The following is a 13,893-nucleotide window of genomic DNA, read 5'->3' on the forward strand; positions in this document are numbered from 1 at the left end:
AGTCCCAGCTACTCAGAGGGCTGAGGTGGGAGGAACTCTCAAAAAAAAAAAAAAAAAAAAAGAGAAATACTCTTTCCTAAGTTTATATAACCTTACACCTGACTGGCTTTTCTCTTTTATCCAACCATTTTATTTCACTATAAAATGTTAGGTATCCTAAGGGCGTGATTTAGATCCCCTTCTTCTCCCAGTCCTTTATCCACCACATTCTCCTATTTAACAAAACTGACAGCCCTTCTTCCTTAGTGTCTCTTAAAATTTTCAGTCCCATTGCTTCAAGGTGCCATCATTTCTTAGCTAGATTATTATAATAACCTCTCTTTTTCTGTTCTTATGTCTGCTTATACCTACTGCTTCCCCCATCCCCCACACTGTGTAGAGAATGATCTCTCTGAAAGGCACCTTGCTTAAAATCCTTCCCCATCACTTTCAGGCTAAAATACAGAAGCCTTTCTGTTCATACTAGTGTGTCAGTTTCCTGCTCCTGAATTCCCTTAGCAATTTGTTTATGTCTCTAAAGAGTCATAATGTAATAACATCTTTATAGTAATTGGGAACTTATTTTCTCTTCTAAATTTATAAGCAACGTTAAGGTAGGCCTTCATCTTTGCTTATCCCCTAACACCAAACCAACTTCCATAAAAATAGAAGGATCTCAAAAATTGGAAAAGCAGTCTAGTTGAAAAATAGATGTGCTAAAGTAGGTAATGGCTCTTAAATGATGCTAGGACATTCTTAGAGTAGCGATGGCTCTTTGGGTTTGGTGGTAACTTAGAAGGAAAAGAAAAAAATCTGCAAGACAACATGAATGCTAGGGAAACAGGCATCACTAGCCATTCCAGAAGTCTGCTTTGAACAAGTCGTATGTAAGAAAGAGAGAAAGCACTTTTCCCAATTCATTTCACAATTCTTTCCAATGGCAGTGCTTGCTACCTTTGTACCATAACCCAAACACATCATGTGTTGATGATTGGGAAAATATGGACATGAGAATGAAGAGCTGTGGGCCAGACATGTTATCCCTGCCCTTAACTGGAGAATGTTTTTCAGCTCAAGAGTTCCTATTTTGGGTCTCAGTAAAGGAGACAGATTAGGAAAAATCAGAGCAGATGAAGAATTAGAGCATTGTCTTGTGGGACCCAAGAAACAAAAACATGGCTGTAATCATAAAATATTGCATATAAATTAGAAAAGATAAATGAAAAGCCATTGATACTACACATAAAAACTGATCAAGGACTTTGAAATATCATTTCTATAGAAAAATAAAAACAAAATCCTGATTCTGAGCAGCTGAATGAAAGATTAAGAGGGGAAGTAGTAAGTCCATTTTGGTTAAGGAAAAAAAAATTGACATCACTTAATGATATAATTGACATATAAAAAACTGACATCTCAATGATATAACCTCATTTTCTTCTGTTTTCATGCATTCCTACCAATATCTATAAAACATTAATTTCATCATTTAAAAAAATAGGTAACCTAGATAATAATTAAATATCATTGTTAAATTTAGAGCTTAAGGAAGGAGATAAGTTCTTTTCAATCATATTCATCATTCAGATTTTTTTATGATAGTTACATATTACTGAAGTGAAACTTTATAGGTAGGCATGCATCAGTTAAATCACAGGCTTTTGCCATCTATACTGCATACACCTGACATTATATCTTATTTTCCTTAGGTTCTACGAATTTTAGATCCAGTTACCTGTACAGAGAACTCACTTGATAATCCATTTTTTGAGTCTTCACCAACCACCTTACTTGCTACAAAGAAAAATATTGGACGATTTCATCCCTATACCAGATATGAAAATATAACTTTCAATTGCTGTAATCACTGCCAGGGAGAACTTATTGCTCTTTAACAGTCAATATGTTGGAGGCATGCTACAGGCACTTGCTTATTACTCAAGAGTCATTATTATTTGGGAGCTGGGGTTCTTACAATGCTAGAAGTAATATCACTTCCTATTTACATAATGTATATACCCAAAGATGTTTTATGTACTAGAGTCCAGATTAGCCTTTCTTAATAAATATCTCAGGGTAAGAAAAGAATGAAACTATATAGATATATTTAAAATAGAGAATACCTTCCAAGCAATATATGATAGTTTTCCTAAAAGACTATAAAAGAAAAAGATTCTGTTACTCTCTTTTAAGCACTAAATTATTGTTTATCTTACTGGATATTTTATATGAACTGTGTTAATTGAGGTGCTCTAAAGCAAGGGTAGGCAAACTACAACCATGAGTCAAATATGGCCATGCCCATTCATTTACTATTGTCTACACTGGTTTTGCACTACAACTGCAGAGTTAAATAGATGCAGCAGGGCTTGTATGGCCTGCAGAAACTAAAGAAGTATTTACTATTTGATCCTTTACAGAAAAAGTTTTCTCACTCCAATTCTAAAGTATTTGTAGTAGGGAGCTGGAGGGTTTTCTTTCCCTTTATGGTAATTTTTTGAGCTACAAATGAGCTTTGCAGAAATGGGTGTAGGGATTAATCTTTTAAAAATAAATGCTATATATTAGGAATATAAAAAATATTTTAGAACCAAATTAACAAGTACTTCAGCAAAACATGTTAGTTTTATGCAGGGGATTCTGTATTCTGAATGGAGACAATCTGGCATATATAAAAGAAACAGATTCTTAACTATTGACACTTATTTAGCAAATGCAACACACAAGAATATCCAATTGATATTTATAAAAGGTAGACTTTTTTAAAAACATTGTATAAGCTCAAAGAAAAAATGCAATTAACATACAGTATGTAATATATAATATTGTATATTTATGATGAGCCATCATAAATGCCCATTGCTTAGCCTTTAAGAATAATGAATACTTATATCAAATTATACAGATTTGTTGCAGAAGTGCCTGTCAACAGAGAAATCTTCAAAAGACAAATCTGGTCAAATAATACTAATTGTAATGTCAATGATTTCTTTGGCTGATTTATCTGAGTTATATTTAGTTTTCAAGTGGCAATAAATTTCTCTACTTTCTTTATAGTGAATATTCCTTTTCTCCCCCAGAATTATGTACTTTGGTTCTGGTCTTTGTCTAGCTTAACTACTTGCAATTGATTCTTCAGCCTTTTCATTTAGGATTACTTACTATAAAACTCTCAGAAGAAAACATGAGGGGAAAGCTTCACAACATTATATTTGGCAATGATTTCTTGGATATGACACCAGAAGCACAGGCAACAAATGAAAACATAGACAAACTGAACATCAAAATTTCAAACTTCTGTGCATCAAAAGATGCAGTGAAAAGGCAACAGAGAGAATGGGAGAAAATATCTGCAAATCATATATCTGATAAGGGTTTAGTGTTCAGAATATATAAAGCACTCCTACAACTTAACAACCAAAAAAACCATTAAAAATTAGCAAAGGGGCTGGGCGTGGTGGCTCATGCCTGTAATCCTAGCACTTTGGGAGACTGAGGCAGGCAGATCACCGGAGGCCAGGAGTTCAAGACCAGCCTAGCCAACATAGCAAAACCCTTCTCTACTAAGAATACAAAAAATTAGCTATGCATGGTGGTGGGTGCCTGTAATCCCAGCTTCTCAGGAGACTGAGGCAGGCTTGAACCTGGGAAGCAGAGGCTGCAATGAGCCAAGATCACGCCACTGTACTCCAGCCTGGACAACAAGAGTGAAACTCCATCATCTCAAAAACAAAAACAAAAAAATTTAGCAAAGGACCTGAATAGGCAGTTCTCCAAAAAGGATATACAGATGGCCAATAAGCACATCAAAAAATGCTCAACATAACTACTCATTAAGAAAATGCAAATTAATACCACTTCACATCCATTAGGATGGCAATTATCAAAAAAGAAAATTACGAATGTTGGCAAAGATGTGGCAAAATTGGAACCCTTATGCATTGTTTGTGGGAATGTAAAATGTTGAAAACAGTGTGGCAGATCCTCAAAAAATTAATTTAATTTCCTTAATCTAAATGGGACCAGGTGCTAGGACGATTACCTTTATCTCCTGCTAAATCACAGAGGTTTAGGGAGTTCCTTCAGACACCGCCCCCCCCGTACAGTTACCATATGGCCTAACATTTCTGTTTCTAGGTAGATTCCCAAAAGAACTGAAAGCAAAAACTGGAATAGAGATTTGTACAACAGTGTTCACAACTGCATTATTCACAATAGCCAAGAAGTGGTTATAACCCAGTGTCCATTGATGGATGAATAGATTAATGAAATGTGGTATATACATGTAAATAAATACTATTCGGTCTTAAAAAGCAATGAAATTTGATGCTACAATGTAGATGAACCTTTAGAATATTACACTAAGTGAAATAAGTCAGACACAAAAAGTCAAACATCAAATGATTCCATTTATATGAATTCCTAGAAGAGTCAAATTTGTAGACTCAGAAAGCAGAATAGTGGTTATCAGGGACTGGAGAGAGTATAGAATGGGGAGTTTTTATTTGGTTGGTATAGAATTACAGATTGGGATGACAAAACAGTTCTGGAGATAAACAGTGATCATGGTTGTACAACCATGTACAACCATGTAGTGTCAGTCTACATAATGCTACTGCATTGTACATTTAAAAAACAATCAAAATGGTAAATTTTACATGTATGTTGCCACAATTAAAAAAACTAAAAAAAATTGTTTAAATGTATATATACTACTGTAACCACAAACTAGAGACACACTTCTGCAACTGTTGGTTTAAGAGTGTCAATAACAATAATAAAGATAAGAGAGCTAAATTTAAAAAATAAAAGATCTCAAATGAGCAATCTAACATAACACCTTAAGGAAACAGAAAAAGAACAAACAACCCAATGTGAGCAGAAGGAAGGAAATTAAGATTAGAGTGCAGACAAACAAAATAGAGAACAGAAAAACGAGAGATATCAAAGAAGTCAAAAGTTAGTTCTTTACAAAGAAAGACCAAATTGACAAATTGATAGCCATACTGACTAAGAAAAATAAAACACATAAAACTAAAATCAGAAATGAAAGTGGGGACATTATTAGTAACCTTACATAGATAAAGAAAAACTGCATACCAATAAACTAGGTAAAATCCTAGAAAGACATGTATTAGTCCATTCTCACACTGCTATGAAGAAATACCTGAGTAATTTATAAAGGAAGAGCTTTTCAAAAAGGGAGAATTATTCTGAGGCTAGACCATGTGATGCTTTATACAGTGCACTTAAAAAATTTTTTTCCACACAAGACATTTCTAAGTGTCTAATTTACACTTTTTCTTAAAAAACCACAGTAGCTTCTGTAGGCAATAGCTATTAATGAAGAAAGCAGAATTCAATTAATCGAGAAGAAAAAACTTTTGCTCAAAAAGAAAAGGTCCTAGGAGAGAAATAAAAACATGAATGCCTTTTAAGTATAAACATGCACACATACATATACATATCTCGGATGTTAGCTTTTAATTAAGCTGAATTTTAACCATTGAGCTCCTAAAAACTATCTTTTCCTTCCCAGAGGCCTGTCAGCAGGAATGGACCCAGTACCTCCCATTTTCTAGTTTACATGGTATCAAAAGGAGTAAGACAGATACACAAGAAGTGGAGACAAATTTTGGACAACATAAGGGGGAGTGTTTTGAGTCAGGGAAAACAGACTCAAAACCTTATCTCAAACGAAATGTAAAGCAATTGTATTACCAAGCCTTATTGCTTCCCTTGGCAGTACCGGACAAATGGCTTAACAAGCCCAGATAGGAAAATAGCAGGCTCCTGGCATAAGATTCGGTTAACTCACCCTTTAAGCATGTCCACTCCTGATTGCCGTTCTTCCCCAACAGTGAAAGGGACATGCACTTTTGAACCCAGGACAGCCTTAAAGAGGGTCCCCAGGAAAATCTCACCAGCAGCTGTTGGGATCCTCCTGAAGACTGTCTCCTCACAAGCTGCTGGCTGCTGCATGTAGCACCATCCTGGTCACTCCTGGCTGGTGCACCAAATCTTGTTCCCAGACTAAACTGAGGGTCAGGATGCTGTTTCTCGTGGCCCAATAACGAGATGCAAATGACCTGGGGAGGAAGAGAGTTTTTATTTCTGCAACTGATTACAGGGAGAAGGCCTGGAAATTATTGCCAGACCAACTGAAAATTACAAAGTTTTCCAGAGCTTATATACCTTCTAAGCTGTATGTCTATGTTTAAGTGTGCATTCATCTAAGGACATAAGTGATTAACTTCTTTTAATCTATAAATAAGTTCTGAGTCCTGAAGATCTTCCTCTGGAACCTCAGTAAATTTCCTTAATCTAAATGGGTCCAGGTGCTAGGGTGATTACCCTTGTCTCCTGCTAATCATGGAGGTTTGGGGAGTTCCTTCAGACACCCCAATAAACTTGTTTGTGGAGACCTGGGGAGTTCCTTCAAACCCACAGTAAAACTTGTTTAATCCAATATGGGCCTTGTTAAGAATTCCTTCATTATTTTGTCATGCTTTAAGGCCCAGGAAAGGCCTAGGCAAAACTATTGATGGGCTTTTGTATATCCCAGCCTTTGTATAAGGGGCCTGGCTTTTAATATTTAACTTAACCCCTCAGTCAGTAAACAGTTGTTATGGAGGCCTGCATTAGTGAGACCCGACCTGCCACAATCCTGTGTTCAAATATTGAAAGACTATATTATTAAGATGGCAGTACTACCCAAAGCAGTCTACAGATTCACTGAAAGCTCTTATCAGAATTCCATCAGCCTTTTTGCAAAAATGGAAAAGCTGACCATCAAACTCATACAGGATTTAGAAATGCCCTGAATATCCAAAACAATATGGAAAAGGCCAAATTTGGAGGACTGACACTTCCCAGTTTCAACACTTACTATAAAGCTACAGTGATCTAAACAATGGGCTATTGGCATAAGTACAGATCATACTAACATACAGATTACTAGAATAGTATTAAGGTTTCAGAAATAAACCCATGTTCTATGGCCAACTAACTTTCAACGAATGATGCTGGAATAACTGAATATACACATTAAAAAAAGTTGAAACTCTGTGATATTGTGATAGAAGCAGAAATACACATTTTGGTCTTGTACCAGTTTCCTGGTACGTAGGTCCTAAAACCCTTGGAACATCCCAAGTCCTCAAGTCGTGTCTTTGTATGCTAATGAAATGACTAATGGCTGGGGGATCTGGATGGCGAGGGTCGGGGGTCGTTGCCAGGAGGAGCCAACCAAGTAATTAGAGACCTCCAAGGAGCAGGACATCTGAAGGTTAAGTTGATCACCAGTAGCCAGTGATTTAACCAATCATGCCTTCATAATGAAGCCCCTCACTCCAATAAAAACCCAAAAGGATGGGGGTTAGACAGCTTTCTAGGTTGCTGAAAATGTGCAGGTACCCCAAGATCATGGAAGCTCCACTACCCTTCCTCCATACCTTGCCCCGTGAAGCTCTTCAATTTGGCTATTCCTGAGTTGTATCCTTTTTAAAAGAGATAAACGTTAAGTGTTTCTCTGAGTTCTGTGAGCCATTCTAGCAAATTACTATGGGAACTGTAACCTGGGGACCTACTATTTGTGACTGATGTCTGAAATGGGGGGCAGTTTCATGGGACTGAGCCTTTAACCTGTAGGATCTGCATTTACTCTGGTTAGTGTCAAAATTGAACTGTAGAATACCCAGTTGGTGTCTGCAGAGAATTGGGAAATTGCTTGGTCTTGGGGAAAACAACCTAAACTTCTGGTGTCTGAGTATTGAGAGTACAGAAGGAAAAAGTTTGTTTTTTCTTACTCTACCTCATACCATATATAAAAATTAAGTAAAAATGCATCAAACCGGCAGGGTGCAATGGCTCATGCCTATAATCCCAGCGCTTTGGAAGGCTGAGGTGGGTGGATCACCTGAGGTCAGGAGTTCGAAACCAGCCTGACCAACATGGTGAAACCCCATCTCTTCTAAAAATACAAAAATTAACTGAGCATGGTGGCAGGTGCCTGTAATCCCAGCTACTCAGGAAGCTGAGGCAGGAGAATTGCTTGAACTTGGGAGGCGGGGGTTGCAGTGAGCCAAGATCACACCATTGCACTCCAGCCTAGGCAACAGAGCAAGATTCTGTCTCAAAAAAAAAAAAAAAAAAATGTATCAAACCTAGATATAAAAGCTGACACAACAGTACTCTTAAAAGAAAACATAGGGATACTGACCTTCAGTTTGGCAATGGTTTCTTAGCTATGATACCAAAATAAGGAGCTACAAAAGAAAACATAAATTAGACTTCATCAAAATTTAAAATTTTGTACAGAAAAGATATTATCAAGAAAGTGAAAATACAACATATAGAAAGGGAGAAAATATTTATAAATCATATATTCTGTAAGGGTCTAGTGTAAAGAATATATAGAGAACTCTTAACAACAAAAAGACAATGCAGTCTAAAAAAAGGTAACCGAAGGACTTTGAATAAACAGTTCTCCAGAGAAGATATACAAATGGCCAAAAAGTACATAAGATCAGTTATTAGGGAGATGCAAATCAGGACAATATGATGCCACTTCAAACACATTAAGACGGTTAACATAAAAAAAATAAGAAAAACAAGTAATGGAGAAATCTGAACCTCTGTGCACTGTTGGCGAGACTGTAAAGCGGTGTAACTGCTGTGGAAAACAGTTTGGCAGTTTCTCAAATAGCTTATCATAGACTCACCATATTACCCACAATTCCACTCCTAGGTGTATATGCAAGAGAATTGAAAACAGATACTCAAATACTTGTGCATTAATGTCCATAGCTGCACTATTCACTATAGCTAAAAGTTGGAAACAGTCCCAATGTCCATCACCTGATGAATGGATAAACATAATGTGGTACATATACATATTACTTTATTCCATAAAAGGAATGAAGTACTAAGACATGCTACTAATACTAATGAAGTACTGATACATGGATAAACCTCCAAAACATTATGCTAAGTGAAAAAAAATCCAAAAAAATCACATAATTGCATGATTTCGTATACATGAAATATACAGAATAAGAAATCCATAGAGATAAAAAAAAAAAAAAAGTATTTGCCAAGGGCTGGGCATGAGAGAAATAGGGAGTGACTGCCTACAGGTATGGGGCTTTCTTTTCAGGCAATAAAAATATTTAGGTAGAGGTGGTGATTATGCAACATCATGAATAAATGTCATTTAACTATACACTTTAAAATGGTTATTTTTCAATTATGTCCATTTCACCTCAATTGTAAAAAAAAAAAAAAAAAATCTGAGGACAAAAGTTTGGTCCACTAAATCAAGATTTCTATTTGTCATTTCTTACAGCTATCCTAGTGTACTGTAATAGTTATATCCTGTCAAGTGTACATTAATATTTCTATCATTTAGAAACACTACTTCATTGTCCATTCTAACAGCTTGCCTCATCCAGCTCCCAAATTTTGCCTGACTGGATTTCTTACTGTTGCTCAGTTCTGTAGCCTTGCATCCTTTCTGAAATCATTTAGTTATAAGTAATGCTCAGTACTATATTAAGTGTTCTGGTCTACATATTTTAATGTCAAATTGGCTCTTATCCTTAAGGATAACTATAAACAACACAAGACCAATTATAATGAAATGTTAAAGTGCCTGGTATAGTTCAAAGTGCTGTAACAAGTAGAGAAAAGACTGAATATCTCTCTAGTTTCTAAATTAGGGTCAAGTGATTAAGATACAGATAACCCGTGATAAGAACTTTTTTTTTTTTTTTTTTGAAACAGGGTCTCACTCTGTCACCCAGGCTGGAGTGCAGTGGTACAATCTTGGCCCACTGCAACCTCCACTGCTGGGGTTCAAGTGATTCTCATGCCTCAGCCTCCTGAATAGCTGGGACTACAGGTATGTGCCACCATGCCCAGCTAATTTTTGCATTTTTAGTAAAGATAGGGTTTTACCATGTTGGCCAGGCTGGTCTCAGACTCCTGGCCTCAAGTAATCCTCCTGCCTCGACCTCCTGAAGTGCTGGGATTATAAGCATGAGCCACCATCCCCAGCCAGAACCTTGTCTTTTAAAGCTTTGCCGGAATGCTTACAGTGACTGTCCATTCTCCGTCACACTTATATGCTTACCTTTTTCCTCCACCCCTTACAGGCTCTTACACGTATTAGAAGTACTATTCCTCTACACACTGGATTCTCGTACACTCTTAAATATCTCACATACTTTACAAAGGAATGTAATCTTTATAACTAAAAGAAAGGATTTTGCAACCATACAGATCAAAGTCTATGTGAACAAACTGTTCATGTCTATACACTTTAGTTTCCTCCTCTGCAGAATGACACTAATAGGGTTGTCATAGGATTACATTATTTATATAAAGCATTTATAATACATTTTAATATGTTTTAAGCTTTCAATAAAAGTTGGCTACTTTTGTAACATACCTAAAATAGTATTACACATAATTGCTATTTTATCATTTCAAGTTTTATTTCAGATTCAAAGATACATACGTACATTTGTGACGTGGGTTTGTTGCATGTTGCTGAGGATCTGGGTATGACTGATCCCATCACCCAGGTAGAGAGCATAGTACCCAATGGTTAGTTTTTCAACCTTTGCTCCCTTCCCTCACCCATAGGGGTCCCCAGTATCTACTGAGGACATCTTTATGTCCATGAGTACCCAATGTTTAGCTCTTGCATATAGGGTGTATTTTTTTAAGGTACTAACAGATGGAATTAGGCCTACACTATTGCTTAGCGTGCCATGATTATTCAAATCTAAAGTTGACATAAATCGGACTTTAAGGCCTTAAACCAGGCTTGTTTAAGGAGTCGCTCCTTCAGCCTTATGAAATGTTCTGTAGTAATTTTTTAATAATAATAGGAAGTGTGAATAGAAATCTGTACCTTTCTTGTGTTTTCAGCTAGAAACGTTAATAATTTAGAAGTAGAAAAACATAGAATTCATTTGTTGTTCAATTTGTTGTATAGACTAAGAGATGGCACAACACATTACAACACTATGAGAAAAAAATTTAATTTGTTCTAGTATTAAAAAAACAAATTTACTGTCAATGAAAGATAAATACCATTTCCATAATTTAGAGTACAACCAAAGTACACAGACCATAAGAAAATATATTGGTAGCAGCTTCCCACTGAAATGTTTAATAGGAACTTTCAGTTAAAATGATCAGTAAAACGAAAAGATTTGGCTTCTGACATACATAGGTGGTGCTGTAACTGTTTAGCACGCTTAGCTTCTAGTCGGAGCTGTCTAGTTCTCTCTCTGACAGCTTGTTGTTCTGCAATTTTTTCAATCCGTTTCCTTCTTAGCCATCTGTAGAAAGAGGCATGATCAGATTTGGTGCGTATCAACCTGAATACACTCTTCATGCTATAAAGTTACTGCTATAGACAAAATAGATGCACGTTTCTTTACAATGAAATACTGTCACAACACAAGTATTAACTGAAAAACGTAAAGCTTACACCCCAGGCTCATACAAGAAAGGACAGTTAGATTTGGAGTCAAATGTTGGGAATTGTCTTATGATGAAAGTGCCAACTTAATTGGCTTTTTAATAATAAATACTATTTTACATGTGCTTTGGTCCTATTCTTTTTTTATAAATAAGATTTCTTACTGTTTGGTAGATTCCAAATAACTTATTCTTTGTAACTAGCTGTATTCTAAACATTACTTAGCTAGGTTAAGAGTACTATCATGCAGAAATGCTGCTTTAGTCTTCGTACAGGTAAATTGTAGAGCTTTTAAGTCCACAAAATAGTACTTTCTTAAAATGAAAAATAAGCCAAACATGAAAACATCAAAAGTAGGAAAGGAAAAGTCCACATTCTAACAAATTCAAGTCTTATTTAAATAACAGCAAAAAATAACTGCATACACACATATAGCTGGTATGTAAGCATGTATTTGTATGTTTGTGTATATGTATGTATACATGTATATATATATGCACACACATACATATGGGTTTTTTTCAGAAATCTAAAGACCTAAATAACTGTATTAGAATAAAAGATACTTACTAAATACCATAATCTGATGATATATGGTCCTGAATTGGATACTAGTTTAAGTAAATAAACTGAAATCATTTATGGGTCAGTTGGGTAATAAATGAATATTGGCTGGATATTAGGTAAGATCGTTAATAAAAAGCAGATTGCAGAATAACATATACAGCATGATGTCAATATTTTGCAATTATAAATATATGTACAGAGAAATACTTAGACAATATGCACACTGGTGCTAATAGTCATAATTTCTGGGTGATGAAAATGTAACTTGAAACTTCTCTATTTCTACAATGTACATTTACTGTTTCTGTCATAATAAAAGAGTATGTTAGGGAAAAAAAAAAAAAGAAAAAGGAGGCTGGGCATGGTGGCTCACATCTGTAATCTCAGCACTCTGTGAGGCCAAGATAGGTGGATCACTTGAGGTCTGGAGTTTGAGACCAGCCTGAGCAACATGGTAAAACCCCATCTCTACCAAAAAATAGAAAAATTAGCCAGGTGTACTGGCACAAACCTGTGGTCCCAGCTACTCAGAAGGCTGAGGTGGGAGATCACTCGAACCCAGGAGGGTGAGGTTGCAGTGAGCTGAGATCGTGCCACTGCACTCCTGTCTGGGTGACAGGAGAAAAAAAAAAAAATGGAAAAAGGAAGGAAAAAGAAAAGAAGGAAAGAATAAAAGAGATGAAAGAAGGAAATGAATTTCAAACAACTGGACTCAATATTCACTTTGACCCCCAACTCTCCCCACACTTGCCAGCAAAAATGTGAAGCCACACCCATATTATCAGAATTAGGCAAAGCAGTGTCTTACCCAAATAACTGAAAAAACATCAGGTTTGCCTTAAATTATCAAAATATGTACCTCCTTTCTCTTTGGTCTATACAGATTTTCCTCCTCAGTCCACCTGCCTTTCTTTTACTGGTAAATGCAACTTTTATTGGTTGCATTTACTGGTAAATTCAGTTTTTCTGAGGGCTATGTAGGAGAAGCTGTAATCAATCTTCAGCCTCTTTCTCACAAAAATAAACAAGTACACAATAAATGATGCAACAAAGGTTATCACACTCGTGCCATAAGAAATAATCTTATTAAGAAAAGCATCTTGAAGAAAAATTGGTGTGCATATATATATATAACTTCATATATATATATATATTATATATATATATAATAGAGTTAAAGATTTATACATTTTCAAAAGCATGAATTTAAAATTGAATAGGTAGGTGTTGTAAGAGAAAACATTTTGAGGTCTTTTTTTTCCAATCTTGATTGATGATATAACTCTTTTAAAATGACCACGAGGAAGGGGAATGGGGGGAAATGCCCTGCCTTTAACTTACTGTTTAAAGGCCCTTTCACGGCCTTCTGTTCCTTTAAGGAAGAATAAGCATTCCTCTTGCTTTCTTAGTTCTTCTGTCTTTCTTTCTTTCATCTGCTCTTGGTGCTTTTTTTTAAGCCATAATCGAAAAGCTTGTTGTGGATCTCTGTTTTCCTGCTGATTAGAAAAACAAGTTTTACTTAATTTAGATGAACCAGAACTACCTTTTGATGCCCTACCTATAGGACTCACTCCTACTCTTCAACTTTTCTTAATTATGCCAGCCTCAATACCTGCATTCCTAGTATCCAAACCAAATACAACACATTTAAGTTTTAAGAATATCTTTCATAAGTTACTTACCTGCTAAGCCCATTTTTCAAAACTGTAATTACAATTGTACAGGGTAGCCATAAGAATTTTTAGTCATAAGAATTTTCTTACAAGGGTAACACCATGGTAATTTTCACATAAGAAAAAGCTAGTAGGAGTAGCTTATTTCGTGGTCCCTCAAAGTTCATGATGGATATTATC

General features: G+C 35.8%; 2 protein-coding genes across 7 annotated transcripts in view; one reads left to right on the forward strand and one right to left on the reverse strand.

The window, feature by feature from the left end:
- Positions 1 to 3,033, forward strand: part of BLZF1 (basic leucine zipper nuclear factor 1) — an 18,919-nt gene extending 15,886 nt beyond the window's left edge. For both annotated transcript variants that reach the window (XM_017534096.2, XM_037740505.1), the window contains exon 7: positions 1,689 to 3,033. In XM_017534096.2, coding sequence (XP_017389585.1) covers positions 1,689 to 1,874 — 186 coding nt within the window. In that variant the 3' untranslated portion in view covers positions 1,875 to 3,033. The remainder of the gene's footprint in view (positions 1 to 1,688) is intronic.
- An 851-nt stretch (positions 3,034 to 3,884) lies between these two features.
- The window catches only part of CCDC181 (coiled-coil domain containing 181), a 42,463-nt gene continuing 32,454 nt past the window's right edge, over positions 3,885 to 13,893 (reverse strand). For 2 of the 5 annotated variants that reach the window (XM_037740502.1, XM_037740504.1), the window contains exon 5: positions 3,885 to 6,068. In XM_037740502.1, coding sequence (XP_037596430.1) covers positions 5,697 to 6,068 — 372 coding nt within the window. In that variant the 3' untranslated portion in view covers positions 3,885 to 5,696. Of the gene's footprint in view, positions 6,069 to 11,002; positions 11,331 to 13,381; positions 13,537 to 13,893 lie in introns of those variants that run through there. The other 3 variants (XM_017534102.2, XM_037740503.1, XM_017534105.2) reach the window with 3 other exon arrangements.

This window comes from Cebus imitator, unplaced genomic scaffold, assembly GCF_001604975.1.
Source record: "Cebus imitator isolate Cc_AM_T3 unplaced genomic scaffold, Cebus_imitator-1.0 Scaffold84, whole genome shotgun sequence".
In the NCBI taxonomy this organism is placed as follows: Eukaryota; Metazoa; Chordata; class Mammalia; order Primates; family Cebidae; genus Cebus; species Cebus imitator.